Below are 24,755 nucleotides of genomic sequence, written 5' to 3'. Positions count from 1 at the left end.
GCCGAACGGCGCCTCAACAGTCGCGGCCACTTCACCGCACCACCACGGCACGGTGCCTGTTTCGCAGCCTTCCCTCGATAATCTCTTTCCACCTACCAGCACATGACGCTGAGCCCCATTCACGCCGGATTCAAGGGTGACCCGCTGAACGTGTGCGCCGCGGCGTCTGTGGGCATTCAAGCTTTCTAGGCTTGAGCTTATGCTATCTCTGGTCATGGGCGCGGACAAGAGCCGTCTCCAACCGCAAGGACGGTCACAACGGTCAGGCTGTTAGGGCCTGCGGAGGCCTGGGGTTTGGCGGCCCATCAGACCAGGACGCGCTCTTGCCCCCCGCCGATAAAAGAGACAGCAGAGATCAGAGCGCAGCACTCCTCCTCTCCCATCTCCAGGCTGGATACTGGATACGACGACAACATCCACACTGTCCGGCACAATGTGGAGCCCGCTCTCAGCCATCGTCTTCGCCGCGGCGCTCGTGGCGCCCGCGTTCGGTGCCCCCGACGCGTGGCACATGGACAACATCCAAGTGCTGAGCACCCAACAACTGGACCCAGTCCTCTTCCCGAACGCGCAGGCGGCGCACATGCACAAGATCTTTGGTGCGTACCGAGGGTATACACAGCTGACACATAGGCAGCAACAACTTCCGAGCAGCGTACAACTACGACCTATACAACGCTGGCACATGTTCGAGTGTTTCCATCCAGGCCGACAAGTCGGCGTACTGGTTGCCAGAGCTGTACTGGTACGACTCCAAGCTGGCCAAGCCCTTCATCCCCATGAAGCCCTTCTTCCGGTTCTACTACCACCTCGCCCGCAACTCACCCGTCCAAAAGGTCACCCCGTTCCCCAAGGGCATGCGCATGCTGGGTGGCTCAATCAACACTCGTACAGCCCAAGACATCAAGATTGTCAAAATCTCATGCCAGGTCAACAAGAACTTGAACAACCCCCTCGAGTGCGATGGCTTCAAGTGTGGCCGCGACTGCCCGTATGGCCTCCGAGTCGAGGTCTTCCTCCCCCAGTGCTGGGATGGAATCAACCTCTGGCTCCCGAACAGCGCGCACGTCACCTACCCTGCGGCCACTGCTGGTGCCTTCATCCCCCGTGACGGCAATTGCCCATGGACACACCCGATCCGCATCCCCCAGATCATGTTCGAGGGAACCTGGGACACGAACAATGTGGCCCCGGGTGTCACGGTCGACAACCACCTCATCTGGTCGTTTGGCGACATGACGGGCTACGGTGCCCACGGTGACTTTGTCAACGGCTGGGACATGGATGTCCTCAGCGCTGCGCTCAACGCATCTGGCACTTGTGTCGACATTGGCGCCGAGTTGCCATTCGAGGATTGCCCCATCTTCGGTGCCTCGCACAACATCGCGACAGGAAAGGCATGCACTCCGCCCGTCGCTGGAGAATTGAAGGAGCCGACCGGCCAGGCAGACTACGTCGCGCTCTCCGCCCTGCCTGGATGCAACCCCATCTGGGCTGCAACCGGACCCAAGCCGACCTGCAACCCTCCAGTTCCAGGCATCCCCCTCCAGTCCAGTCTGCTGGGGACCATGGGCCCGACTGTGGCGCCAACCCCCGACCCAAGGCTCTGGAACCCGCCGACGGCGCCAGGATGGTACCCTGTGGAGTGCTTCATCTCGCAGTCCGAGTTTGACAAGACCCAGTGGTTCGACTTTGTCGACCAGAACCTCACTGTCGACCGATGCCAGACGGCGTGCGTCGCGAACGGCTACACGTATGCTTCGGTGAGCCGTCGTGGCGGCGCGGCCGGTACATGGAAGTGCTCGTGCGGAAACGGCATCCTCCCCACCGCCTTGGTGTACCCAGGCATGTGCACGCTGCCTTGTCCCGGCAACAGCTCCCAACTGTGTGGAGGCGACAATGCGGTTCAAGTGTGGTGGGCTGGCTCCAAGCCTGCCGCACCCCGGATGGACCAGTTCAACGCCGGCTGCCTCGTGACGACACCCAACGGCCTGCTCTCGCGCGCCACATACAGCTACACTTCGGTCGGTATGACCACCGCGACGTGCACCCAGGCCTGCTACGACAAGAAGGCCAACTGGGCATTGATTCGCGCTGGCCTGTACTGCTCGTGTGGCAACGACACGTCACTGTACGACGGCGGTATCGTGCCCGACTCGTATTGCAACGTCCCTTGCCGCGGGAACACGACCGAGATGTGCGGCTCGTCAGGGTACGGCCAGTTCTTCAACATCACCGGTGTCGACTTGAGCAAGGGAGACATTGCACGCGATCCCGGCCTCCAGGGATGCTATGCCCGCCCGTCGAGCGGCTTGGCCGTCACCGGTGGTGTCTCGTTCGTGTCCAACGTCATGACCACCAACTTGTGCAAGGACGGCTGCTACGAGCTCGGCGCGAAGTACGCGGCTGTGACTGGTACTGTGACGTGTATCTGCGGAAGCACGCTCAACCTGGGCCAGGACCTCCCCGACTCGGAGTGCAATGTCAAGTGCCCAGGTAACACTACCCAGTGGTGTGGCTCTTCCGGCGCCGTCGACCTGTACCTGTCCTCAGCGAGCACCCTCAGCATAGCCCAGCTCAACGCGTCCCACTACCCCGGCTGGATCGGGTGCTACTCCGGTTCGGCAGCAGCTTTGCCCTTCAACGACTACACCTTCTCCGACCCCAAGATGACCCCGGCGACGTGTATCGCCGGTTGCGCCCAGTTCAACTACTTGTACGCCGGTACCCAGGGCAGCAACTGCTACTGCGGCAAGGCGGCTCCTGCGACGCCTCGCTACCCAGCACCCACGTTCTGCAAGGCGTTGTGTCCGGGAAACAGCACTCTGACGTGTGGCGGATCCGGCTACGTCGACATCTGGCCCGTGACCAAGCCCACTACCACGTCTGCAACGCCGTCGTCCACCTCAGCCTCCGCCTCGATTCCAGCTTCATCTACCTCGTCTGCCGCGCCGTCAGCGTCTGCCAGTGGCGCGCTCACCGGCTGCTACTCGGACGCGACGGGCAAGGGCCTCAGCGGTGGCACGTGGAAGTTCACCGCTCTCACCGTCGAGGCATGCACCTCGGGCTGCAAGGAGCTCGGCTTCTCCCTCGCGGGCCTTTACGCCGGAAACACGTGCAACTGTGGCAACGCGTGGGTTGGCACCGGCGGCACCCTCCCCGCCTCGTCATGTTCGTCGGCCTGCAACGGCAACTCAGCCCAGAAGTGTGGCGGACCCCAGGCGCAGAGCGTCTACAGCACGGTCGGCGTCGGTGCGCCGGTCAAGCCCAAGGGCTGGGTCGGGTGCTACGCCGATACCTCGACCCACATCCTCCCGACGGTGCTGTACGGAAACAACTACCTTACCCCCGCCCTGTGCCAGAGCGAGTGCTTCAACCTGGGGGCAACATACGCCGGCGTCTTGAATGGGCGGTACTGCTACTGTGGCCCAGCGCTTACTGGCGCCGTTCGTGCCCCATCCGCGCTGTGCACCACGACTCCGTGCACCGGCGACGCCTCGCAGTCGTGCGGCGGAGCGGCCTACATGGACGTCTACACGCCGTACCTGAGCGCTAACAACGGCGTCAAGGGCTTCATCGGATGCTACTACGACGGCACGGCCGTCATTAACAAGGTCTACCTACCCACTTCGGCCATGACGATCGAGAACTGCGCGCAGTACTGCGCCGCGGCTGGCTACTCGCTCATGGCTCTGCGCACTCCTGGCATCTGCAACTGCGGCAGCGGCATGCCGAGTCAGATGGTCCCCGATGCCGTGTGCATGACGGGCGCGTGTAACGGCAACTCGGCCCAGTTCTGTGGCTCGTCCACCAACGCCGCCTCGGCAGTGTACAACATCTCGCTCACGGGCGTCTCGGCCTCAATCGTACCCAAGCCCAACGCGCAAGGCTTTGTCGGCTGTTTCCGCAAGGGCACCGACTTCCCCCTCACGACACAGGTGCTCAACGCCGCTACAATCTCCAATCCCGTGTGCGCCAAGACCTGCGCCGAGGCCGGCTACAAGTACGCGGGTACGTCGTCTGGCCGCATCTGCTTCTGCGGCAACTCGCTCGTGTCCAACACGCTCGCGTACCCCGTGGCCAACAGCGAGTGCAACGCCGTATGCCCCGGTGACTCGACCGCCACATGTGGCACCGGCGCCTCCATGAGCATCTGGGACACGTCTATCACCAACCCTGCCACCCCCGGCGGCGGCAACAACACGCCCACCGACCCGACCTCCAAGGGCTGCTTCACCAACTCGGCGACGCTCTTCGCCAACGCAGGTTACCAGGTCAACGCGTCCTACGTCGACATCACGTACTGCAAGCGGACGTGTAATGTGCGCGGGTACTCCGTCGCGGGGATCAACTACGGCGGCAACTGCGCCTGCACGAACTCGACAAGCGTCTACGGCGCGCCGGCGCCAGCGGCGGGGTGCACCACTCCGTGCAGGCACAACGCAAGCGAGATTTGCGGCGGGTCCGGCACCTTTGTCAGCATCTTTGACGCGACCAAGCCCAGCACCAACACGAGCGTGGGCTTCGCGCCAGGCTACGTCGGATGCTTTGGCAACGACGCGAGTCTCGGTCCCCAGGTCCTCGTGTCCCGCGCCATGTCGACAGACATGTGCCGTAACACGTGTGCCGGCCAGGGCTCGTCCGTCTTCTCCGTCTTCCTCTACTACTGCTACTGCGCGCCCTCGCTCCCGACCAGCGTCATGCTCCCCGACGAGTTGTGCAATTCGGGCTGCGGTGGCAACCCCGACGAGTTCTGCGGATTCAGCGGTAGAGTGTCGACCTTCTGGGTCAACCCGCCAGGGCAGCCCAACATTGCCGCGATGGCTGCGCCACTGTCGATCTCGGCGGTGTCCAGCTCGGCTGCTAGCTCGAGTTCAGCAGCCTCGAGCAGCACCTCCGTCGCTAGCAGTGCGGCTTCGTCCGCCTCGTCTGCTGCGGCCAGCTCAAAGCCTGTGTCTTCCACAGCCGCAGCCCCGACGTCCGCGGTGCCCACTACAACAGCCGCGGCGCCAACAACTGCACCTCCCACAGCCACGTCCGCCACTCCCAGCTTGGCGTCGGCGGCTTCTACCACCACCACTGCCAAAGCCCAGCGCCGCAGGGGTCACGTCAAACTTTAAGTATTCTCTTGGGTATTAGGACAGTTAGAAATGCATTGCTCCGAAGTCAGCAGCATCAGAACAGGCCCAGGAGGTCAGCCGTCAGTCACCGGCCCCGCCCTCCCCTACAACTGATGAATGCATGCAATGTAAACCAGATCCCTACACCTTCTTCTTGATCATGCCGCTCATGAGGTCAAAGCTGTTGCCGTCGGGCTGCAGGTCGACGTACTGTGTCGCCGACGAGCCAAACGACCAGCCCTTGGACGAGCGGTCGTCGTAGCCTCCCCCGTCTGTGTCGCGGTCATACAGCGGCGTGAGGCCCGATGTCGTCGCGCGTCCGCCATCAAGAGGCACGCAGCGCAGGAGGCCGTGGTCGGGGGTGATGGACTGGATGCGCAGGCGCTGGTGCGGGGTGACCGTCGTGAGCGTCACCTCCTGCCCGCTGTGGAGCCAGCGAGAGTGGTACTCGTCCATGAAGCCGTCGAAACCCTTGTCGGCGAGGAACTGCTCCCACTTGACCTCGAACGAGTGCATGATGCGCGCAAACGTGCCCTCCATCGATGGTGGTGGTGGGAGGTCGCGCGACGAGCCAGATGCAGCCGCGCGCGTTGCCAGGAGGTCGTGCAGCGTCGAGACGGAGGTGGTCGGGAGCGCGTTCAGGACGTTGACTCCGCAGCCGACAAGAATCCTCCACTGCCCATTGACGTAGTTGGTGTTGACGAGGATACCGCCCAGCTTGGCACGGCCCTTGACCCCGCCGCCGACCTTGGTGCCGCCCACACCCTCCACCTCGGCGTAGATGTCGTTCGGCCACTTGATGCGCACACCGAGGCGGCCATCGTCGTCGATGGCCTCGCAGATTGCCAATGCCGCCAGGTACTGGATGAAGATCATCTTGTTGGCCATGTTGGCGGGGAGGGTGAGGAGGATGGTGTATTGCAGACAGCCTGCCGGGGACAGCCAGACATTCGACCCTCGTCCACGGCCGCTCAGCTGGAAGGACGCGGTGAACGTGAGAGGGGCGGGGAGGCCGTTGAGCAGAATGGGGTTGCGGTCGAGCATTGTTTGTGTGCTGGTCACGGTCTCGCCGTAGAAGATGAGATCTCCGACGGCAGGACGCTGTCCGCCAGTCTTTGAGAGCTCGTCACGGCGCAGAACGCCAGTCTTGCGACCGGCCCGCTTCCGCACAGCGTCCAGCTCCGCCCAATAGGTGTCAATGTTGAACAAGGGTGTCCAGTCCGCCGAGTACTGCGCCTTTCCGGGAAGCAAGATGGTCTTGGTGAGAGCGTGAAAGTCTGGTGGCTGCGGCGGGACAGGGCCGTCGTCCAGAGTAAGCTCCTGCACCGCTGGGGGGTACTCGGGCTCCGTTCGTCGCCTCTTGGCAAGGTTGGACGGCACACCAGGCTCAAGGAGGTCGACTGGTCCAATCTCGAGCTTGTCGTTGGCGTCCTGCAACGTCTCCCACTTGCCGGGGCCAAGCTTCAGCTTGGAGTTGATGGTCGAGGCGCCGAAAGCGTTAGTGGCTAGCTCGGGAAGGCTGGGGTGGGAGAAGACGAAAATTGGCGACGGGTGGGTTGGGTGAAGGAGGAGGTGCGGATCCTCCTCGCCCTTGAGCTGAGCGCCGGTCGCCGTCTTCTGCTCAGAGGGCAGCCTAATGCCGAGGTTCGAGAGGAGGGTTCCGACCCATGCCTTCCTGTCCTTCTCGTTCTGCTCAATCACGAGCTCGTCTGGTGGGTTGGCGAGCTTCGCAATGGCATCACGCGACGGCGGGTCCTGGAGTGGGTACTCGAAGTGGACCGCGCAGAGGAGGGCCTTGCCCTTGCCCTTTGAAATCTGCACGGCCGCGACATTGGCCTCGGGTGTTGGCGGCTCGGCGTACCGCGCCACGACCTCGACGTCGGAGGGGAGCTGAGCAGGGAGGATGAAGTGTCCGCCGCCGTTGTAGTAGAGGTTGTCTAGCACGCGCTTGCCGCCGTCGACCACAATGCCGACGGCTCGGGCGCCGGCCTCGGATCCATAGTCAAAGCCAGGGAATGTAGGTCCGACAGCTGCACCGGGGAAGAAGGCCTGGTGGTGTGAGTATTCGGCCGGGGCAGTTCACTCACGAGATCACGCTTCCCGACGACCTCCTTGTTCCCGCCAACGTCAAACTTGACCTCGGCCGCACCAAAGTAGGCGCCGGCACAGATACCGAGGTACCTGCCGCCCTCCTGAACGAACTCTGCGATGCGGCGAGTGACCTTCGTCTTGACTGAGAGCTCTTCGACAAACGGGAGGTCTCTGCCACCGGGGATAACGAGGAGCGCGCACGTCGGCTCCCAAGGCTCGGTTGCGAGGACAGCCGCCGTGATGGGCTGGACCGTGTAGTGGGGGAGTAGCTGGAGCGAGAGCGTCAATAGCGTGTGCGAGAGCGAGAGCGGCGACACGCCAGGACCCGAGTAGACGAAGACCTGGTGCGGTGATGGTCCAGGGCCGGGCATTGGAGTTGGAGTGAGTGAGTGAGTGGGAGGTTGTAGAGAGAAAGTCGAGCGCGTCGACGACAAAGCAACTTAGCCCCAGGTCCATGTTCCGCTCGATCTCCGGCTGCCGACCGCATATCGGATCCCCACTTTCAAGCCGGCGGTGGGGTCCGCGGCCGGCCGGAAGCAAAAAAGTCCGTCAACGCCGAGATTATGGGGAGACGACAACTGGGGGAGAGATGCATGCAACAACAACAACAACAAATATCAAGCCGCATGCTGCATATGCTCGGTCGGCGAACGGCGGCACGAGCCTTGCACACGACATGTAGGCGATATACGACACGGACAGGCCTGCTGGACCAGCTGCTGCGCAACCCCGAGCTCGACGAGCATGAGGCGAAGAATGAGCTTCGGTGGCTCCGCGACGCCGCCCGTGAGCGGAGACTCAGCCCGCAAGACACCGAGTCGGCAATCGCGCAGATGGTTGAACGGCGATCAAAAGGCGAGCCTCTGCAGTACATCTTGGGTGAGTTGATCTCTTCTGTGCCACACTCACGGCAGGCAACACAGACTTTGGGCCGTTGACCCTCCTCACTCGCGCACCGACGCTCATACCCCGACCCGAGACAGCCTTCGTCGTCGAGGCGTACGCTGAGCGACTTGCTGGGGTCTCCCGTCCTCTCCGCATCCTCGACCTGTGTACTGGCTCAGGCTGCATCCCACTGCTTCTCTCTCACCTCCTCGGCGATCGGTTTGCGGCAGGCTTCGGCGTCGACCTGAGCTCCGAGGCGATTTCCCTCGCCAGCGACAACATCAAGCTGCTTGGTGACGAGCGCGTCAGCGTATTTGAGGGCGACGTCATGTTGGCGAACTTTGCACGCGCCGTTCGTGAAGCCACAGGCGGCCAGCCTATCGACATCATCACGGCCAACCCGCCATACATCCCCCAGGCCGAATGGGAGGCCCTGCCCGACTCGGTGCGCGAGTACGAGGACCGCCGGGCACTCGTAGGTGGCCTAGTGGCTGGGTTTGGTGACGGGGTTGCCTTCTATGATCGAATCGGCGAGCTGGCCCAGGAGATCCTCATGCCTGATCCCAAGTTGGCTCGAGTGCCCCGCCTCGCGGTTGAGATTGGGGCCGACCAGGGCGAGGTCGTGTCGCGAATGCTCCCTGGCCGCACTGAGGTCCTGCAAGATCAGTACAGCCGTGATCGTATGGTCCTTTCTACACTATAAGCTGCATTTTATCCACTCATGTTGTATGCATCACCTCAATACTGACAGCGAGGGAGTAACGATTACGACCACTGTTCTGATTCAAATAAGCCTATTACAATCACGTGACTGAATCAAAGTATGGTTCAAATCAAACCACCATCTATTAGCGGGATCAAATCTTTCATGACGATCAACCACCTCCGCGACACGGTGCTGCTCAATCTCAAACGTCAACATCAAACCTCCACTCCCTCCACCTTCAACACGTCTCAACAGGTCACCCTCGGGTCTCAAAGGTGCCGATCGAACAGACAAAGACGGAGAGGACGTTCAGCGGATCAATAGAGACCAACATAAAACCCCGAGGGTGCGTCTCTCGACCTCTTGAACTTTCCCAACGCCCACTTCCCTCCTCAACCCCATGTCCGACCCAAACGCCATGGACGTCGACACGTCCTCGAGCTCAAACTCGCTGGCTCCAGCTGCCAACTTGGTAGAGGAGTTCCAGAGGGAGGGACAGTCTCAATCAATCGATAGCCAGGGCCAGACTGCCTCCCCTGCCCTCGGCAACAGCGCCGTCATGGATGTCGACACCTCTTCGAACGGATTCGCTCTGGGCCAGCTCAACGGCGAGGCGAGCAGTGGAGGGTTGACGGGACTTTCGAGCTCGTCGTCTTCAGTACCTCCGAATGGGCAGGCCATCATCTCCCTCACCGATTCGTCAGCGGGAGCCTCGAACGGTGCTGCCACACTCTTCGCCCTGGGAAACAACGGAGTAGCTGCCACTGGCGGGGCTGTGGTTGCCAGGAAGGTCCCGCGCACCGGATACGTCTACGACCCACTCATGATGATGCACTGCCAGGACGGGTATATCCCCACGGCGGACAACGTGCAAGACGCTGGAAACGGACACCCAGAGGAACCGATGCGCATCAAGCGAATCTTCAACCTCCTCAAGTCCAACGGCCTGATCAAGAAGATGAAGCAGCTGCCATCGATTGAGTGCACGTACGACCAGGTCAGACTAGTCCACGACGAGGACCACTGGCTCAAGGTCCAGGGAACGGAGCGTACGTCTGGCAGAGTGGAGCAGGGCTGACATAAAGTCCTCACGGACGAGTACATTGTTGAGTCCAAGGGGTACTATGACAACTTGTCACTCTACGTCTGTCGCGAGACGGCTCACTGTGCGCGTCTGTCGTGTGGCGGTGTCATCTCGGCCTGCACAGCCGTGTGCACAGGGGAAGTCAGGAATGCCTTTGCCATCGTCCGCCCACCAGGACACCACGCCGAGCCTGACGAGCACATGGGCTTTTGTTTCTACAACAATGTGGCCGTCGCAGCCAGGGAGATGCAGCAGAAGGGGCTGGCCAAGAAGGTCCTCATCCTCGACTGGTGAGGTTGTGCTCTGGGCGATAGTGGCTGACAGCGCAGGGATGTGCATCATGGTAACGGAACGCAGAGGGCGTTCTGGGACGATCCCAGCGTCCTGTACATGTCTATCCACCGTCATGACGGTGGACGCTTCTATCCTGGAAGCGACTTTGGGGCCCTCGACATGGTTGGCGTCGGCGCGGGCGAGGGATAGTGGGTATCAGATATGATCAATGCCTAACCCATCAGCTGTGTCAACATTCCCTGGCCCTTTGGCGGATTTGGAGACGGTGACTACATCTACGCGTTCCAAAAGATCATCATGCCGATCGCATATGAGTTTGCGCCAGACCTTGTCATCAGTGGGTTATCTCGCAGTATCTTGTGGCTAACCCACCAGTCTCCGCAGGATTTGATGCCGCGGACGGTGACCAGCTCGGCGAGTGTAAGGTCTCGCCTGCCGGCTATGGCCATATGACACATATGCTCTCTGCGCTGGCGAAGGGCAAGCTTGTCGTTGCTCTCGAGGTGAGCCAATGACTGATTCTTGGTGCTGACCTTCCAGGGAGGATACAACCTCAAGGCCATTGCCGACTCATCGCTCGCCGTTGGCCGGGTGCTCCTGGGCGAGACTCCCGACGATATCGGCGAGGTGGAGGCCAGCGAGGCTGGTACAGAGGTCGTGCTGCAGGCGGCAAAGGTCCAGTCCAAGTACTGGAAGAATGTCACTGTCAAGTCGTGTGAGAAACCAGAGGGTGAGTTACTTGTGGCGGCGATCGTCGCGAGGAAATCGGGCTGACTTTTCAGTCACGACGCTGGCCAACGGTGCGCAGGCTACTACTGGCATCCCGGGTACGTTGTATCTATCCTTTTTTGGGGCTCTTGCTGACAACTCCAGACATTCTGAAGATTTATCGGGCGCACCACTTGTTCTCCCAGTACGGCCTGTTTGAGATTCCCCTGGCGAGTGAAGAACTCAACGACGCGTTCGCCAGCCAGGTTATCTGCACCGAGGGGATTTTCAGCCCTGATAGCAGTAAAGTCTTGGTCGTCTTTGCCCACGACTTTGGCAACCTCCGAGTGGAGACGGACGGTGTGACGACAACGGATATCAACTTGGCAAAGAGCTACTTGGTAAGCGGACGAAACGCGGCTGTGCTGACAGGAAGATCGACACCACCGACTTGATAGTCGACTGGGCGACCAAGCAGAACAACTATAACCTAATCGACGTCAATGTCTTGAAGCGGTTGCCAACAACGTTTGTCAGGGTAGGTGTCATTCCACTCGACGTCGCTGACGGCTTCAGGATAAGCCAAAGATGGTCTCCAACAGTGGCGACAAGCTCGAGGGCAAGCTCATGCGCTACCTCTGGGACAACTACATTGAGTTGACAGACGCCACCGACATCATCTTCATTGGCCACGGATCGGCGTGCGGTGCCCTCATGGAGCTGGTCAATCACCGAGGTGAGCAAATGCAGCCTAGAGTTGGCTGACCATCAGATGTGGAGCACAAGGTGCGCGCCGTCGTGCAGGTTGGCGGCCTTCACTCCTTTGTCAGGCCCGACCCAGCGAACGAGTCGAAGAGAGCGTGGTTCCGACAGGCGAGCCGCATCTACGTCCCCGACGTCCACCCATTGCTCCAAGAGGAGCGCCTCCACCGCCGACTGGGCGGCCAGATCTTCACGTCGCCAAAGTCGCCAGTTGTCGCGGTGCTCAACGACGTCTTCCCGCAGATCCAGGAGTTTGTGGCGTCCAAGTTGCCAGAGCCAGCCTCGAGCAGCAACGGAAACGGTATCGTCGTTGATGCTCAGACCGCTATCACGGCATAGACATGAACGAGCTTGTAGAGAGGGTCGAGTCAGCGTCCCGGCGCATAGTTTTGTAGCATTTGACGTGGCATGCATAATGCAATAAGCACACCGGGTGGGTCCTCTTATACCTCCTCTTCCATCATCACTGCCACTGCGCTGGCGTTCATCCGCACGATTGGCACCTGGTCGAGCAGCGCGCGCAAGCCATCGCGGTCCTTGAGGGATGTAACCTGGTCCCAACGGTCCCGAATCAGAGCATAGCGGTTTGCCTCCTCGGACGTGATGTGAAGGATGAGCTGCTGGGGGTCTTCGACCTTGAACTGGCGCTCTGAGGCAAGTTTGACGATTTGGTCGGCGTATGGCGGGTTGGCGAGCGACTGGTTGTGGTCTGCAACCGTCAGCTTCACTCTGAACCAGTAACTCACGCGGCACGCTGGTCGCCAGCAGCTTGTCCAGCGCTTCCTGCTCCCATAGCCGGTGGAGATTCTTGCGCGGCACCTCTTGGTCCCACCACGCCTTGAGGAACGACGCCGCTTCCCTCCGGACGAAGAAGTAGCCTGCGCAAACCCCATCATTCCATGGCTGGTTGGACACGAACCCGATCGGCCGGAACGGCGTGAGGTGGTCGAGGTGGCGGCTCGGCGCGACTGTCGTGGAGCGGAAGATGGCGTCGGTGTCTGGCGCGTTAGCCTCCCTCCTGCTCCTCCTCCTCAACCTACCGAGGAACATGACATTCTGCGACGACCTGGTCCGCAGCACTTCCCACACCGCAGGCAGCTTGCACCACGACGCGGCGCGCGCCCCCAGCCGGGGGTGGGTACACACCGGGCTGTTGGAGCTCGTAGGCGGGTGGTCGGGCTGGTAGACGATGTACACAAAGTCGGCGCCGTGCTCCCGCGCGTATTGGTAGTTGAGCCTGCGCGTCAGCTTCCTCTCTCTGGTGCGACTCACAGCGCCGTGATGGTCCAGTACGGCACGTCCTCGCCCTCGTTCGGGACGTGTGGCGCGCGCGAGTCGGCCATCACGACCGTCAGCGGCGCGCCGTAGCTCGGGTTATCGGGGATCATGGTGCTGAAGAGCGACACGACGCCGAGCAGCACGAGCACGAAGAGGAGCACGCCCCACCGCCGCCGGTGCGTCTCGGTCACGCTGAGCGTCGGCGCGAAGACGCGCGTGTATGGGTATGTCGAGCTCATGGGTGTGCGATGATGCGGAGTGAGCAGTTCCAACATTGCATTGCGGGAGCGGAGCTGCTTCGTATCTAGGTTGCACTGGCCGGCCACCCACCCACCCCCTTGCAAAGAGTCTGCTGTCAACAAGCTGCCAGCCGCAATGCCGTTGCGGCGTGCCTGGAGACGGTGGGGGTTGAAACGCGTCCCGCGGGTGGTGGGCCGTTCCGCGGTTGCAAAGCCAGTGCGGCTTCGGCGTGTTAATCGAGTACATGGGACGTTGGGCAGCATTGATCAGCGCTGCGGGGTCGACATGAGCATGGCCAGGATCCCGAGAACGGCGTCTGTCGCGTCGAGGAGCTGTCACAATCTGCCACGGAGGAGAACCAGAGCCACTGGTCCTCCTCCACCTTTGCCACGTGGTCTCGTGCCACGCTGCGATGACGAGTGACGCAACAACCGCTGCCTGCCGCACACGCATCGCACTGCCTCCAAGCAGCCATCCTTCAACCTTCTGCTGCATCCCTCCTACTCCTCGCAAGCAAGCATGTCGTACAAGCCAGGTGAGCTAGCAGGAACTCACGGGCCCCAGCTCACCCGCAGGCCCAATCTACCCCGCCAACCCGGCCACCGCGCGCTCGGAGAGCACAAAGCTCGGCGTCGACCCCAAGGGCGAGAAGATCATCTACACCAACGGACGCGCCGTGGTCGTGAGTACACTGCGGGTGGGCGGGGAGCTGATGAAAGATCCGTGATATCAACAACCCCTCGGTCGCGCACGCGTACACTCGTGAGTTGGGCAGCCGTGACTGGACATCCAGCACACCCCTGACACGCCGCAGAGCACACCCAGACCGCGACCGTCGCGCGCTTCTCCCCCTCGGGCTTCTACGTCGCATCTGGAGACGTCGCAGGCAACGTGCGCGTGTGGGACGTGACCAACCCCGCCGAGAACATCCTCAAGCTCGGCATCCGCCCCATCAGCGGCAGGATCAACGACCTCGCCTGGGACTCGGAGAGCAAGCGTATCATTGTTGGTGGAGAGGGCAAGGACAAGTGGGTACTTCGAAGCTTCTGACGATGGACTGTGCAAGCTGACGACCCGCGCAGGTTTGGCGCGGCATTCTTTGTCGACTCGGGCTCGTCGTGCGGAGAAATCACGGGCCACTCCAAGCCCATCACGGCGCTCAGCGTCCGCCAGCAGCGCCCCTTCCGCGCCGTCTCGGGCTCGGACGACAACACGCTCGTGTTCCACACTGCCGTGCCCTTCAAGTATGACAAGGTGAGCTTTAACGAGGTCCAGCACGTAGCTCACCGCCAGATCATCAGCACCCACACCCGCTTCGTTCGCGACGTCGGCTTCTCGCCCAACGGTGACCTCTTCGCGTCCGTCGGCTCGGATGGCAAGCTCTTCTTCTACGACGGCAAGACTGCCGAGGTTAAGGCTGAGGCTACTGGTGTTGACCCCACGAGGAGTTTGGTGAGTTGGCCTACCAGCAGTCGCAGACATCAACTGACACCACCAGATGGGCCTCTCTTGGAGCCCCGACTCGACCAAGCTTGCGACTGCTGGCGCTGACGGCGTCGTTGCCCTGTGTACGTCACTCGGTCGCAGATTAGCGCTGATACCCAGGGGACGCTTCCACTGCCAGGATCTCGCAGCAGTGGGCTGTCGGCTCCGACGTCAACTCGCAGCAGAACGGCGTCGTTTACGCCAACGCCAACACTGTTGCCTCGGTGTCGCTCTCCGGCGAACTCAACGTCTTCGACGTCCGCGAGCCCTCAGCCAAGTGGCGTGTCCTCCACGGCCCTACCAAGGCCATCACTGCTGCCGCGCTGGACAAGGAGCAGACCTTCTACACTGGCTCGTTTGATGGTAGCGTCAAGGCGTTCTCGGTCAACAACGGCGAGTGCTCAGACGTCGGCGGCTCGGGTCACTCGGCACGCATCGTCGGCATCGCGCCCAACGGCCAGGACAAGGTCTTCACTGCGGCCTGGGACGACAAGGTCGCTACCATTGCTGGCCATGAGTTCACCTCGTCGTCGCTACCCACCAAGAGTCAGCCCACAGGTCTCGCTGCTACGCCTAGCGGTGTTTACGTTGCGTCGGCCACTGGCCTCGAGATCGTCCCTGCTTCTGGTGGCTCGGCAACCCACATTGACGGAGCCTTGACCGCCGTTGCTGCTCACGCTGGCCCCAACGGCGACGTGATCGCCCTCGGCACTGGTCCCAAGAAGGTCACCCTTGCAACCGTCTCTGGCGGCAAGCTCAACGTCGTCGCCGAGTTTGATGACAACAAGGGCGACGTTCTCTCCCTTGCCTTCTCGGCTGACGGAGGTCTCCTCGCGGCCGGAGATGTAAGTCTGCTGAGGCTTTGTGGATGTCAGCTGACGTTGTGCTTCAGTCCGCCGGCAGAATCGTCCTCATCGACGTCAATGCCAAGTCGGTCCTCGTCTCGTCGCGCTGGACGTTCCACACTGGTCGCATCGAGAGCCTCGCCTTCTCCCCTGCAGGCAAGCGCCTCGCCTCGGGCGGTGCCGACGAGAGCATCTACATCTGGGACCCGTCCAAGGTGCTGCGCAACGTGGCCATCAAGAACGCGCACCCTGGTGGTGTGAGCGGCGTCGCGTGGGAGAGCGAGACAAAGGTGATCTCGGCGGGTGCGGACGCCTGCGCGCGTACGTGGGACGTGCCAGAATCGTCGTAGTGTGGGGACGGATTGGCTGCAGCGGCACATTGTTTGTCTAGAGATGCATCAAAGTGTGTAGGCTGGGCTTTGTTGCAGCGTGCAGTGTTGCATGCAGTGGGGGTAGACGGCCGTTGGGGGGGGGTTGATGGCACTGATTGTTGTGGTGTGTGTTCCAGGGCAGACTGGGGGCGAGTGGCAGTGGGTAGTGGGTGTGTGGCACTCGCACCTCTGGAGACAATGGATCGACTGTCAGCATACACCAGGTCGCCACATCTCGCACCCACCGTGCCTTGATCGCCGCGATATGATAAAGGGACTAGTACGACACGCGACATCGTGTTGGTGGCGCTGTGGCGCGGACAAAGGGTGAGTGGCATGATGGTGGGGTGCGTGATGCGAGGCGGCCGTCTCTCATTGTTCCGTACAATGGCCCAAGTAAGTCTCCAATCAGGCCACGAGCAGTCGACTGTCACCACTGTCGCCAGACATGAAGTTGACGCCCGCTGATACTAACTCGGGGCAGGCCAGAACGCATACATAAACATCACCCTCTCGCCCGTTCAGTTCTGCACCAACTTCCAACTCTCACATCCTTCTCACCCCCAACTCGCAACTCGCAACCCACCTCACCCACCGTAGCTCGCCCACTTTGGCTCACTCAACCCTTCCCACCCCCATACTATCCACCTACAATGTCGTACGCCAAGAACTTTGGTATCGAGGTCCCTGCCCGCCTCGTGTCCGCGTCACCAGACTCGTCACCCGCCTCCTCCCCTTCGCCCCCCCCCACTGTCACGGACGAGCCCAAGGACGACTCCACTGCCGACTCCACCGCTGAGTCTACTGTCACCACTGGGTAAGTGCCACCACCTGTGCCCCGCTGACAATCAAGCAAGGCCAAGGCCAAGGCTGAGAAGAAGGCCCGCCGTGCCCTCCGCGGGGTCCACCGCGCCCTTGACCAGCTCAACACCGCGACCACCGCCGCCACGTTCCAGGAGTCGCAGCGCAACGGCAAGACTACTATTGTCAACCTGGACCGTGCCCTTGGTGACGCTTTCGGTCCGGCCGTTGCCCCCAAGGTCATGGGCCTCATCGACCGCCTCACTCACAAGATGTTCTCGGAGCCCGAGGCCGTTTACATCACTGACTCGGAGGACGAGGAGGAGGTGAGTCACCGTCTGCGTCGCACGGATCTGACACGCAGCGTGCCCCCCTCGCCACTAAGGCCCTCCGTGCGTCCCCGGCGAAGGTCGACAGTGACGAGGCCACGGCCGCGTTCCTGCGCGAGTTCAACTTCGAGTCCGAGGACGAGGCTGAGCCCGAGCCCAAGGCGAAGGCCTTGCCCGAGCTCACCTACGAGGGCAAGGGCAAGGGCCGCTACCCCGGCAAGCGCGCCGCGGACGCTGCCGGTCCCACCCCCGCCAGTGGCTCTGCCCCCATCCCCGCCACCAACTCCCGCATCCCCAAGCTTATGATCCTGCCGGCTGGAGGCGGCCTGCTTAAGTGCAAGGACAAGTCCCTCTACGAGGCTGAGAAGGCCGCTGCCGCCAAGCTCAAGCGCGACGCCGACGACTCCACTGAGGCCGAGTCCGAGTCGGACTCTGCCCCGCCCGCCGCCCCTGCGCCCGTCACCGTCAAGACCGAGCGCAGCGCCACCCGCGTGACCACGGCTCGCGCTGCCACCCCCGTCGCCGACGCCCGCACCCCGACCCCCGAGCCCGAGGTCAAGGTCAAGGCTGAGCGGGCCACCACCCCCGTGGCCGTCGAGCGCACTCCCACCCCCGAGGTCGCGGTCAAGGCCGAGCCTGCCAGCCCGGCGTCCAGCACCGGCTCGAAGCGCAAGCGCGACGACCCCTCCACTGACGAGGCCAACCCCATATCTTCCGAGCCCGAGGCCAAGCGCTCGCGCACCCCCGAGGCGTCGGCGTCCGCTTCGGCGTCCGGCTCCACCCCCGCCACTGGCTCCACCTCTACCGACTCTGCTCCCGTCGCCGCTGGCTCCTCGGTCCGCCGCAGCGCGCCCAAGTCGGTCGCGCCCAAGAAGTACGAGTAATCCACCCCATTGTGCTTGCTTATAGATACGCTATTGTTTGACTCCCTAATTTTCACACTGTGCTTTGACTGCAGCGGTGCTGGTCACTGCTTCTCTGCGCTCCGTATAATTTAACGATGAATCTGCTTGTTGACGCTGGTGGTGGGACCAGTTGTGCTCGAAGTGTGTTCGTGGCACTTGTATAGCACAATGGCCCATGTTCGACTTACGCAACCTCGCACCCACACGTCCTTTGATCGCCCGAGATGACAATCACCCGCCACCAAGAGGGCAGTGCGCAGTGATTGTCTGACGCAGACAAAGGGGGCCGCTCTCACGTCACACAATGATGCGGCATGTGGGTGCGCTGGTGGAACAACGCCTCGCGGTCCCATCCCGTCGTGCCATTGTCCGTCCTCACGAGTCACCTCGCCCACAACGTATCCTTGCAAGTGACCTGCCGAAAGGTATATCAAGGTAGCTGTCTGTCCTCCGGCCCCAACTCGTCTTCTCCAACCATCCACGACCTGCAAGAATGGCCAGTTTCATCACCACCTTGTTGAAGGGCAAGACCCCCGCGCGTCCCTCTGCTCCGACCATATCCTCGGCCGCGAGCGACGGCCGAGACCCCCATAGCCCCGCCAACCGCAGCCCCACCAACGGTATCCCCGCCAACCACCCGCCTGTGCTGTACGGACCAGGCCCCCCAAACTCCAACCCCTATGCGCCGGGTGGCGGCTGGCCCGCTGCCCTCAGGATCTCTCCCAAAGAGCTCTTTCGCAACCCGACCCACGCCCTCCGCTCCCCAGAACCAGTCGACTCCCCGAACCCCGCCGACGGCCACGACGATCTGTAAGTTGCTTGCCCATCATGCACCGCTGACCCCAGCTTCGACGAGGAGTGGCACAACCAGCTCATGGACCGCATCAACTCGATCCTCGGCTATCATGCCACCTCGAGTACGCTCCGCAACATCGGCCACGACTTCCACGCCAACGAGGCCATCTACTCCTCCGACTACGAGGTCACGAAGGTCGCCGACTTGCTCGTGGAAAAGATTGGTCACCACAGCGCCCACAAGATCGAGAAGCTGATCTTGTACGCGCGCCACTGGCCGCTCAAGCGCATCGTGCGCCTCGCGCCAGTTCCCAACACCGAGGCGGAGCACCCCGACTGGGCAAGGGACCGCGAGTCGCCCACTAGAGGTCGAAGCCGGGCCGTCCGGCATGCGCCGTACACCGTGAGTTCAAATGCCGTCAGCCACACTGACATCCAGGTCCCTCCGGCCCGCAGGCCCAAGCTGAACCTCCCCGAGCCCATCTCGCCACTGGCGAACCGCCGCACCCACGAGTGCGACCACCCCCCTTCCCGGCTCGCCGAACGCCGCCTCGCCACTCGTGCTGCCCGCGAGCCGACACCCAGGCGCATCACCATTCCGGGGTACATGAACGGCGGGACGGGCAACAGCCGCCCGGCGTCGCGCGACCCCACACCCGCCGCGTCGCGTGTGATGCCCGGTCCAAGCGACGCCTCGTCCTCCACCCGACAGGACCTTGGTGGCGGTTCGTCGTCCCGCCCGTCGAAGCGCAAGTACGACGACGGCAGCGAGGACGAGGACGACGCGTCCGAGCGTGCGGTGCGCGACTATCCCGTTGCCAACCGCCCGCACCAGAACGCGATGCCTTCCGGCGCCCGCGTCGTTGAAACCTTCTCGGCCGCCGTGTCGGCCGCCACCCTCCGCGACCGGGAGATCAAGGCGAAGCAGGAGCGTTTCGCGGCCGAGGCGGAGATCGCCCGCGAGGCCGCCATGCAGAGCCGTATCGCCGACCGCCTGCCCAAGCGCGCCTGTGGGGTCAAGCGTGAGAGGAGCAGCAGCGCCGCCTCGTCTCCCACGCTGCCCAGCAGCTCGCGGGCCGCCTCGCCTCCGCGCATCCCACTGGTGGACGAAGACGAGGTAGTGGTCAAGACCGAGCCTATTTTCCCCGTGGTCAAGTCCGAGCCCGTTTCTCCTGTGGTCAAGGTTGGCCCCGCCTCCCTTGCCGAGCGGGTCGCCTCCAACCCCCTCAACAGGTCCCAGGCGAAGCGCGGCCGCAAGTCACGCGGCGCTGAAGCCTCCGAGGCCCGCGCAACCCCGACGCGTACCCTCCCCCGCCGCGAGGGCCGCGGCCAGCGCCGCCCGACCCCCATTGACGAGATGTACGTCTCGTACTAGAATTGACTCTTTGTTTCTTTCTGCGAACTTTTGTCCACATAAATGCGATGATGCGGATGTGACTGCTTTTGTCCAGTGTTCGGTGGTTGATGCAACTGGTTGTTTGTCATCGTCCTTCGTGGCACCGAGTGAAGTCACCGCCACACTCTGTGGGTGGCGGTGCCTCGCGCCGCCTGATCGACGAGCCTTTGTCCGACGAGTGCACGCACAACGATGCTTGTGCTTGCTCTGCTGCGTGGCTCACAAAAGCGAGTGATGCAGTGTGATTGTGACGCTGTTGTGCTCTTCACGTCACATTGTGAGGTCGTGTCCCACCAGCCTTGTTCGCACAATGAGTGAGTGGCACAGCCGACAACTCACCTCCAAATGTGCGTTCCATTGTGCGAGGTCGACACCAACACGATGTCGATGTCGAGGTCCTCCACGATTTAAAGAGCGGCGGCAGCGGCAGTGTCGGTCCTCTTTCCATCCCAACAGGTACTCTCAGCACCATGTCGTACCTCCTCAAACGACTCATGAACGCCAACAGCCTCGCAGTCCACAGCGTTTCAGACACCATGCCCGACATCACCACCGCCGAGCCTGCCCCGGCCGAGCGTACCTCGCCCGAGCCTTCCCCCACCGACCCCACCTCCCCCGAGCCCGACCGCAAGCCGTTCTGGGAGCACACGCCCTCCCCCGACCGCAAGCCTCTGCGCGACCCCTCCCCCAGCCCCGACCTCCCCGCGCGAAGCAACCCGCCCAGCCCGACCTCCCTCCCGTCCCCCGACGTGGCCTTCAACGCCCGCCTGCGGCGGAGTACAAGCGACGCGCTGCACCAGCTCTGGATGGTCGAGATGGGGAGCTACGCCGAGCGGCAGGCGGCGCAGCGCGCGGCCCGCGACGCCGCCGTCTCCGTGTGCGACGTGATTGCCGAGCGCGTCGGCGCGGACGCGGCCAACATCCTCCAGTGCCTGCTCGGGCGGTATGGGGAGCTCGCGCAGGCCGTCGCTGATAAGCCGTCGCCCGACATGGCTGAGGGCCCGATGTGGGCCTCGCCCGACGAGAGCGGCGTCGAGACGCCCGAGGACGAGGAGGTTGAGGTCCTTCGCTGTGACGACGACTTTGACGAGGCTGCCTACAAGGTCGAATATGACCCCGACTATGGCGGCGTGTTTGACTTCAACCCCGAGCGCGTCTTCGACCGCGCCAACCCGCCAAAGCTGGACAAGGGAAAGGGCCGCGCCGTACCGTTCGAGCCAGTAAGCTCGCGCCCCTACCGACCCGCTGACAGTCAGTACGTCCCCACGTGGGAACCGACAGACCACTTGTCCGAGACGTTGACGCGCGACGAGATTGTGAGTTCCGCCGCATGTTGGGCTAGCTGACGCCAGCTCGCGCTGACCGACCCTTCGAGCGAGGTGTCTGGCGCCGCGTGGGGCAGGCTCGCGGGGTCCCGTGTGACGCCGCCATCTGAGTCGGCAGTCAGCGAGGCTGGCTCGGAGACGGCGGGCGTTGCATACTCCGAGCCCGCGGTGTCCATGACACCTAACCCCGACACCCGCGCCTTCCCGCCCCTCAGCATCCCACATCACCCCGCGTCCGAGCCCTCAACAGACGCGACTTCGCCGGGCGACGTCCGCACGCCGGAACGCCCGCTGTTCGTTCGCGCTGCCGGCGTCTCGCCAGAGGTTCGCCGCCGCCCACCCCCGCCACCCTTGCACTACCGGGGCGGAGAGCTGTTCGGTATTGGCGAGGCAGAGGAAGGTGGCACCCCGCCCCCCGGGGTACCGTTTACCCCGGCCACCGCTGAGCCGGTCACGGCGCCCCCGCCACTCGCCAAGCGCAAGCGCCGCTCCGAGGTCGAGCGCCTCGAGCTCATCGACAGCATGGAGGGCGACAGCCCCGCCCCCAGGCCCCCGCGCGACGGCTCCTCGCTTGCCGCGATGTCCACCAAGCGGGAGGAGGTTGACGAGGATAACGAGGATGAGGCCGGCGACGACACGCCAGTGGCGAAGCGCCGTCGCCCTTCGCGCGCCTCGGCGCCTCCCCCCAAGTCAAAGCCTCGCTCTCGCTCATTCAAGTAAAAACACGCCGCTCAGTCTCTCTCTGCAGTGTACCCTTAGCCCCTCTTGTTAGCGTATCTCGTGTCCCCCTAATCCGCTGTTAGCCAGAATGCACCTCAGTTCGTCAGCGAGCCAGAATGGCAGCACCAGTTCAAAATCGACTCCTGCATCCAGATTCCACCTGATCACCCCTGTGCTCATGGCTTGAGCTTGGCCTGGAGCTGGTTGACAATCAAGCTCTATCGATGTGTCAGCGGCATCCTCCCAGCACAACACCACACTCACCTTGTAGGCTGCAACATCGCCCATGAACTTGGAGACGGTGCCCTCGGCACACACCCACAGGGTGTCGGCCGTGGCGTTGATGAAGCGCTCGTCGTGCGAAATCAAAATGACACCACCCTTGAACGCCTTGACTGCTTCGGCAAGACCGTCGAGACCCTCCTGGTCAAGATGGTTGGTAGGCTGGGTGTGTTAGCTGGCTAGTGACGCAATCCTGGCAGATACTCACCTCATCGAGGAGGAGAATGTGGGGACGGAGGAAAGCGAGAACACTGAAGGCGACACGCGACTTCTGACCACCAGAGAGCGTGCCGATCTTCTGGAGACCAGTGAGACCAGTGATTCCGAAGCTGCCCAAGTGCGAGCGGTACTCCTGCTCAGTCTGACCAGGGAACCTGTGCTGCAGGAACTGGACGGACGTCATGTCACCGTCGAGCTGGTCCATGTGGTGCTGGGTGAAGTAGGCGATACGACAACGTGAGTTGCGGGTGGAGGTACCCTTGGTGGGCTGGATAGCACCAGTAAGGAGCTTGATGAGGGTCGACTTGCCTGCACCGTTGGGACCGATAACAGCCATACGGGAGCCGAGGTCGACGTTGATGTTGATGCCCTTGAGGATGGTCTTCTCGGGCACGTAGCCGAACGTGACCTCGTCGAGCTGGAGGAGCGGTGGCGAGATCTTCTCGGGCTCGGGGAAGCGGAACTTCTCGACCTCGTCGTCGTCCTCGGGGGGCTCGAGCTCTGGGAGCTTCTCGAGAATCTTGATACGCGACTGGGCCTGGGGCGCACGGTTGGCGTTGTACCTCCACCTGTCGATGTAGGCCTGCAGGTGCTGCCGGTACGCGAGCTGCGCCTCGTACTCCTTCTTCTGCTGCAGACGACGGTCCTCGCGCGTAGCGTGGAACTGGGAGAAGTTGCCCTTGTAGTAGTCGAGGCGCTGCGAGTGCTGGTGCACAATGTCGGTCGCGACGGCGTCGAGGAATGCTCGGTCGTGCGAGACGACGAGGATGGTACCAGGCCAAGTCTGCAGGTAGTCTTCCAACCAGGCAATGGCGTTGAGGTCCAACATCTGGAATTGTCAGCACGGTTAGAAGCTGCAGTACTCACGTTGGACGGCTCGTCGAGCATGAGAAGGTCGGGCTTGACGAAGAGTGCACGGGCGAGGGCGAGACGCATACGCCAACCACCAGAGAATGCCCTGGTAGGCTTCGCCTGATCGGCCTCGTCGAAACCGAGACCGGCGAGAAGTAGCGCAGCACGGGCAGGGCCAGTCTCGGCCTCCATCTCGAGCAGGGACTTCTGGACCTCGCCGAGACGGTGGGTCAGGTCGTCGCGCTCCTGGTTGAACGCCGACTTGGTCGCCTCGGGGGCGTCCTCGGGCAATCCCTCCTTCTCCATGACCTCGAGCTTGGCGTTGAGCTCGGCCTCCTCGCTGATGAGCTTGTGACGCCAGACGTCGGCCTTGAGAACCGACTGGATGGCGGTCGTGTCGTCACCGACAATCTCCTGCTCGACGTAGAGAATCGAGATATGGGTCGGGATGGGAACCTCACGAAGGGCAAGGTGACGAAGGAGGGTCGATTTACCCACACCGTTACGACCAATGAGACCGTAGCGACGACCGTGGGCCATCGTAAGCGTCGCACCCGAGAGGATACGGTTGGAAGCGAACGAGACGTCGATGTTGGGAAGGTGAATGTCCTTGGACTTGCCCTTGGCGGCGCCCGAGAGGTCGAGGGGGTTGACCTTCATGAACATCTCCTCGTAGCTCTCCTGCTTCTTCTGCATCTCGATGAGCTTGGAGCCCTCGTAGAGCGTGCGGCGGGAGCGCTTCTCGATCTTGGCCTTGAGCTTGGCCTCGGCCTTTGCGAGCTTGGCCATGTCGACACGCGAGGCCTGGCCCTTGTTGACACTGTCGAGGTCGACAGTGCCGCTCATGGCGATGGTCGCCGACATCTTCTGCGAGCGCATGTCGACCGTCTTGTCGAGACGAGTGGCCGTGGTCGCGCGGCGAACACGCTTGGACGACTGCGACTCGAGGTACTTGATGAGGCGGTCCATGAAGTCGTTGAGCGCCTTGTTGTTGCTGCTCGAGGGACCACCCTGAAGCATGCCCCGGGTCATCTCGACAATGTCGTCGACCTCCTCGTCCTCATCATCGACGAGGCCCGAGATGTAGTCGACGACAACCTCGTCGGTCTGGGGGAAGGTTTTGCGCTGGGACGGGTGTCAGTCGAGCTCAGTTCGGCCACAAGCCTCTCTACTCACGATATCCGAAGCGATGGCCGCCATTTTGAAGCACTGGAGGTGTCAAGATGGTTGATGGAGGCTGCACTGATGCACTTTTCGTGAAG

The 24,755-nt window shown here is 62.5% G+C and overlaps 10 protein-coding genes across 10 annotated transcripts; 7 read left to right on the top strand and 3 right to left on the bottom strand.

Annotated features, from left to right (window-relative positions):
• The first annotated feature begins 175 nt into the window (after nucleotides 1–175).
• On the top strand, nucleotides 176–5,187 carry ARB_07867_1 (WSC domain-containing protein). The gene is made up of 2 exons (XM_062773962.1): nucleotides 176–599; nucleotides 634–5,187. Exons 1-2 carry the CDS (start codon nucleotides 434–436, stop codon nucleotides 5,118–5,120), a joined length of 4,653 nt encoding a protein of 1,550 aa, XP_062629946.1. The 5' UTR covers nucleotides 176–433; the 3' UTR covers nucleotides 5,121–5,187.
• Nucleotides 5,188–5,239: 52 nt separating this feature from the next.
• Nucleotides 5,240–7,606, bottom strand: BPL1 (Biotin--protein ligase). Its single transcript, XM_062773961.1, has 2 exons — nucleotides 7,208–7,606; nucleotides 5,240–7,169 (listed from the first exon to the last, which is right to left on the bottom strand). The coding sequence occupies exons 1-2, from the start codon at nucleotides 7,580–7,582 to the stop codon at nucleotides 5,262–5,264; spliced, it is 2,283 nt and encodes a 760-aa protein (XP_062629945.1). The 5' UTR covers nucleotides 7,583–7,606; the 3' UTR covers nucleotides 5,240–5,261.
• Nucleotides 7,607–7,846: 240 nt separating this feature from the next.
• On the top strand, nucleotides 7,847–8,799 carry prmC (Release factor glutamine methyltransferase; the record flags this gene model as incomplete). The annotated part of the gene is made up of 2 exons (XM_062773960.1): nucleotides 7,847–8,090; nucleotides 8,126–8,799. 2 exons carry the CDS (start codon nucleotides 7,847–7,849, stop codon nucleotides 8,797–8,799), a joined length of 918 nt encoding a protein of 305 aa, XP_062629944.1.
• A 280-nt stretch (nucleotides 8,800–9,079) lies between these two features.
• Nucleotides 9,080–12,045, top strand: clr3 (Histone deacetylase clr3). The gene is made up of 11 exons (XM_062773959.1): nucleotides 9,080–9,851; nucleotides 9,888–10,176; nucleotides 10,216–10,368; nucleotides 10,405–10,517; nucleotides 10,556–10,683; nucleotides 10,721–10,910; nucleotides 10,963–11,007; nucleotides 11,054–11,289; nucleotides 11,325–11,426; nucleotides 11,465–11,624; nucleotides 11,661–12,045. The coding sequence occupies exons 1-11, from the start codon at nucleotides 9,203–9,205 to the stop codon at nucleotides 11,987–11,989; spliced, it is 2,394 nt and encodes a 797-aa protein (XP_062629943.1). The 5' UTR covers nucleotides 9,080–9,202; the 3' UTR covers nucleotides 11,990–12,045.
• A 48-nt stretch (nucleotides 12,046–12,093) lies between these two features.
• On the bottom strand, nucleotides 12,094–13,167 carry LOC62_05G007434 (uncharacterized protein; the record flags this gene model as incomplete). The annotated part of the gene is made up of 4 exons (XM_062773958.1): nucleotides 12,094–12,359; nucleotides 12,397–12,648; nucleotides 12,691–12,887; nucleotides 12,923–13,167. The coding sequence occupies 4 exons, from the start codon at nucleotides 13,165–13,167 to the stop codon at nucleotides 12,094–12,096; spliced, it is 960 nt and encodes a 319-aa protein (XP_062629942.1).
• A 496-nt stretch (nucleotides 13,168–13,663) lies between these two features.
• SPAC9G1.05 (putative WD repeat-containing protein) lies at nucleotides 13,664–15,909 on the top strand. The gene is made up of 8 exons (XM_062773957.1): nucleotides 13,664–13,703; nucleotides 13,744–13,850; nucleotides 13,888–13,930; nucleotides 13,983–14,196; nucleotides 14,251–14,620; nucleotides 14,667–14,736; nucleotides 14,774–15,498; nucleotides 15,546–15,909. The coding sequence occupies exons 1-8, from the start codon at nucleotides 13,688–13,690 to the stop codon at nucleotides 15,846–15,848; spliced, it is 1,848 nt and encodes a 615-aa protein (XP_062629941.1). The 5' UTR covers nucleotides 13,664–13,687; the 3' UTR covers nucleotides 15,849–15,909.
• Nucleotides 15,910–16,522: 613 nt separating this feature from the next.
• Nucleotides 16,523–17,883, top strand: LOC62_05G007432 (uncharacterized protein; the record flags this gene model as incomplete). Its single annotated transcript, XM_062773956.1, has 3 exons — nucleotides 16,523–16,686; nucleotides 16,723–16,996; nucleotides 17,035–17,883. The coding sequence occupies 3 exons, from the start codon at nucleotides 16,523–16,525 to the stop codon at nucleotides 17,881–17,883; spliced, it is 1,287 nt and encodes a 428-aa protein (XP_062629940.1).
• A 514-nt stretch (nucleotides 17,884–18,397) lies between these two features.
• On the top strand, nucleotides 18,398–20,074 carry LOC62_05G007431 (uncharacterized protein; the record flags this gene model as incomplete). The annotated part of the gene is made up of 2 exons (XM_062773955.1): nucleotides 18,398–18,714; nucleotides 18,751–20,074. The coding sequence occupies 2 exons, from the start codon at nucleotides 18,398–18,400 to the stop codon at nucleotides 20,072–20,074; spliced, it is 1,641 nt and encodes a 546-aa protein (XP_062629939.1).
• Nucleotides 20,075–20,565: 491 nt separating this feature from the next.
• LOC62_05G007430 (uncharacterized protein) lies at nucleotides 20,566–22,140 on the top strand (the record flags this gene model as incomplete). The annotated part of the gene is made up of 2 exons (XM_062773954.1): nucleotides 20,566–21,411; nucleotides 21,448–22,140. The coding sequence occupies 2 exons, from the start codon at nucleotides 20,566–20,568 to the stop codon at nucleotides 22,138–22,140; spliced, it is 1,539 nt and encodes a 512-aa protein (XP_062629938.1).
• A 140-nt stretch (nucleotides 22,141–22,280) lies between these two features.
• On the bottom strand, nucleotides 22,281–24,719 carry SPBC29A3.09c (putative ABC transporter ATP-binding protein). Its single transcript, XM_062773953.1, has 5 exons — nucleotides 24,670–24,719; nucleotides 23,509–24,618; nucleotides 22,631–23,470; nucleotides 22,405–22,584; nucleotides 22,281–22,358 (listed from the first exon to the last, which is right to left on the bottom strand). Exons 1-5 carry the CDS (start codon nucleotides 24,691–24,693, stop codon nucleotides 22,317–22,319), a joined length of 2,196 nt encoding a protein of 731 aa, XP_062629937.1. The 5' UTR covers nucleotides 24,694–24,719; the 3' UTR covers nucleotides 22,281–22,316.
• Nucleotides 24,720–24,755: the final 36 nt, after the last annotated feature.

This window comes from Vanrija pseudolonga, chromosome 5 (genome assembly GCF_020906515.1).
Source record: "Vanrija pseudolonga chromosome 5, complete sequence".
In the NCBI taxonomy this organism is placed as follows: Eukaryota; Fungi; Basidiomycota; class Tremellomycetes; order Trichosporonales; family Trichosporonaceae; genus Vanrija; species Vanrija pseudolonga.
Note: the sequence above shows the minus strand (reverse complement) of the source record. Positions and strands in the feature narration are given on the sequence as shown.

What these genes read in the sequence shown, in the direction of transcription:
- BPL1 (XM_062773961.1), bottom strand. Translation starts at nt 7,582, where the DNA reads ATGCCCGGCCCTGGACCATCACCGCACCAGGTCTTCGTCTACTCGGGT. An exon ending in TCGTCGGGAAGCGTGATCTC is followed by an intron (nt 7,170 to 7,207) that starts GTGAGTGAACTG and finishes TCACACCACCAG; the next exon opens with GCCTTCTTCCCCGGTGCAGC.
- SPAC9G1.05 (XM_062773957.1), top strand. An exon ending in TTGACCCCACGAGGAGTTTG is followed by an intron (nt 14,621 to 14,666) that starts GTGAGTTGGCCT and finishes TGACACCACCAG; the next exon opens with ATGGGCCTCTCTTGGAGCCC. An exon ending in GTCTCCTCGCGGCCGGAGAT is followed by an intron (nt 15,499 to 15,545) that starts GTAAGTCTGCTG and finishes GTTGTGCTTCAG; the next exon opens with TCCGCCGGCAGAATCGTCCT.
- SPBC29A3.09c (XM_062773953.1), bottom strand. Translation starts at nt 24,693, where the DNA reads ATGGCGGCCATCGCTTCGGATATC. An exon ending in ACATTCTCCTCCTCGATGAG is followed by an intron (nt 22,585 to 22,630) that starts GTGAGTATCTGC and finishes TAACACACCCAG; the next exon opens with CCTACCAACCATCTTGACCA. An exon ending in GCGATGTTGCAGCCTACAAG is followed by an intron (nt 22,359 to 22,404) that starts GTGAGTGTGGTG and finishes ACACATCGATAG; the next exon opens with AGCTTGATTGTCAACCAGCT.
- ARB_07867_1 (XM_062773962.1), top strand. Translation starts at nt 434, where the DNA reads ATGTGGAGCCCGCTCTCAGCCATCGTCTTCGCCGCGGCGCTCGTGGCG. An exon ending in GCACATGCACAAGATCTTTG is followed by an intron (nt 600 to 633) that starts GTGCGTACCGAG and finishes GCTGACACATAG; the next exon opens with GCAGCAACAACTTCCGAGCA.
- clr3 (XM_062773959.1), top strand. Translation starts at nt 9,203, where the DNA reads ATGTCCGACCCAAACGCCATGGACGTCGACACGTCCTCGAGCTCAAAC. An exon ending in GTCGGCGCGGGCGAGGGATA is followed by an intron (nt 10,369 to 10,404) that starts GTGGGTATCAGA and finishes CTAACCCATCAG; the next exon opens with CTGTGTCAACATTCCCTGGC. An exon ending in TGCCAACAACGTTTGTCAGG is followed by an intron (nt 11,427 to 11,464) that starts GTAGGTGTCATT and finishes TGACGGCTTCAG; the next exon opens with GATAAGCCAAAGATGGTCTC.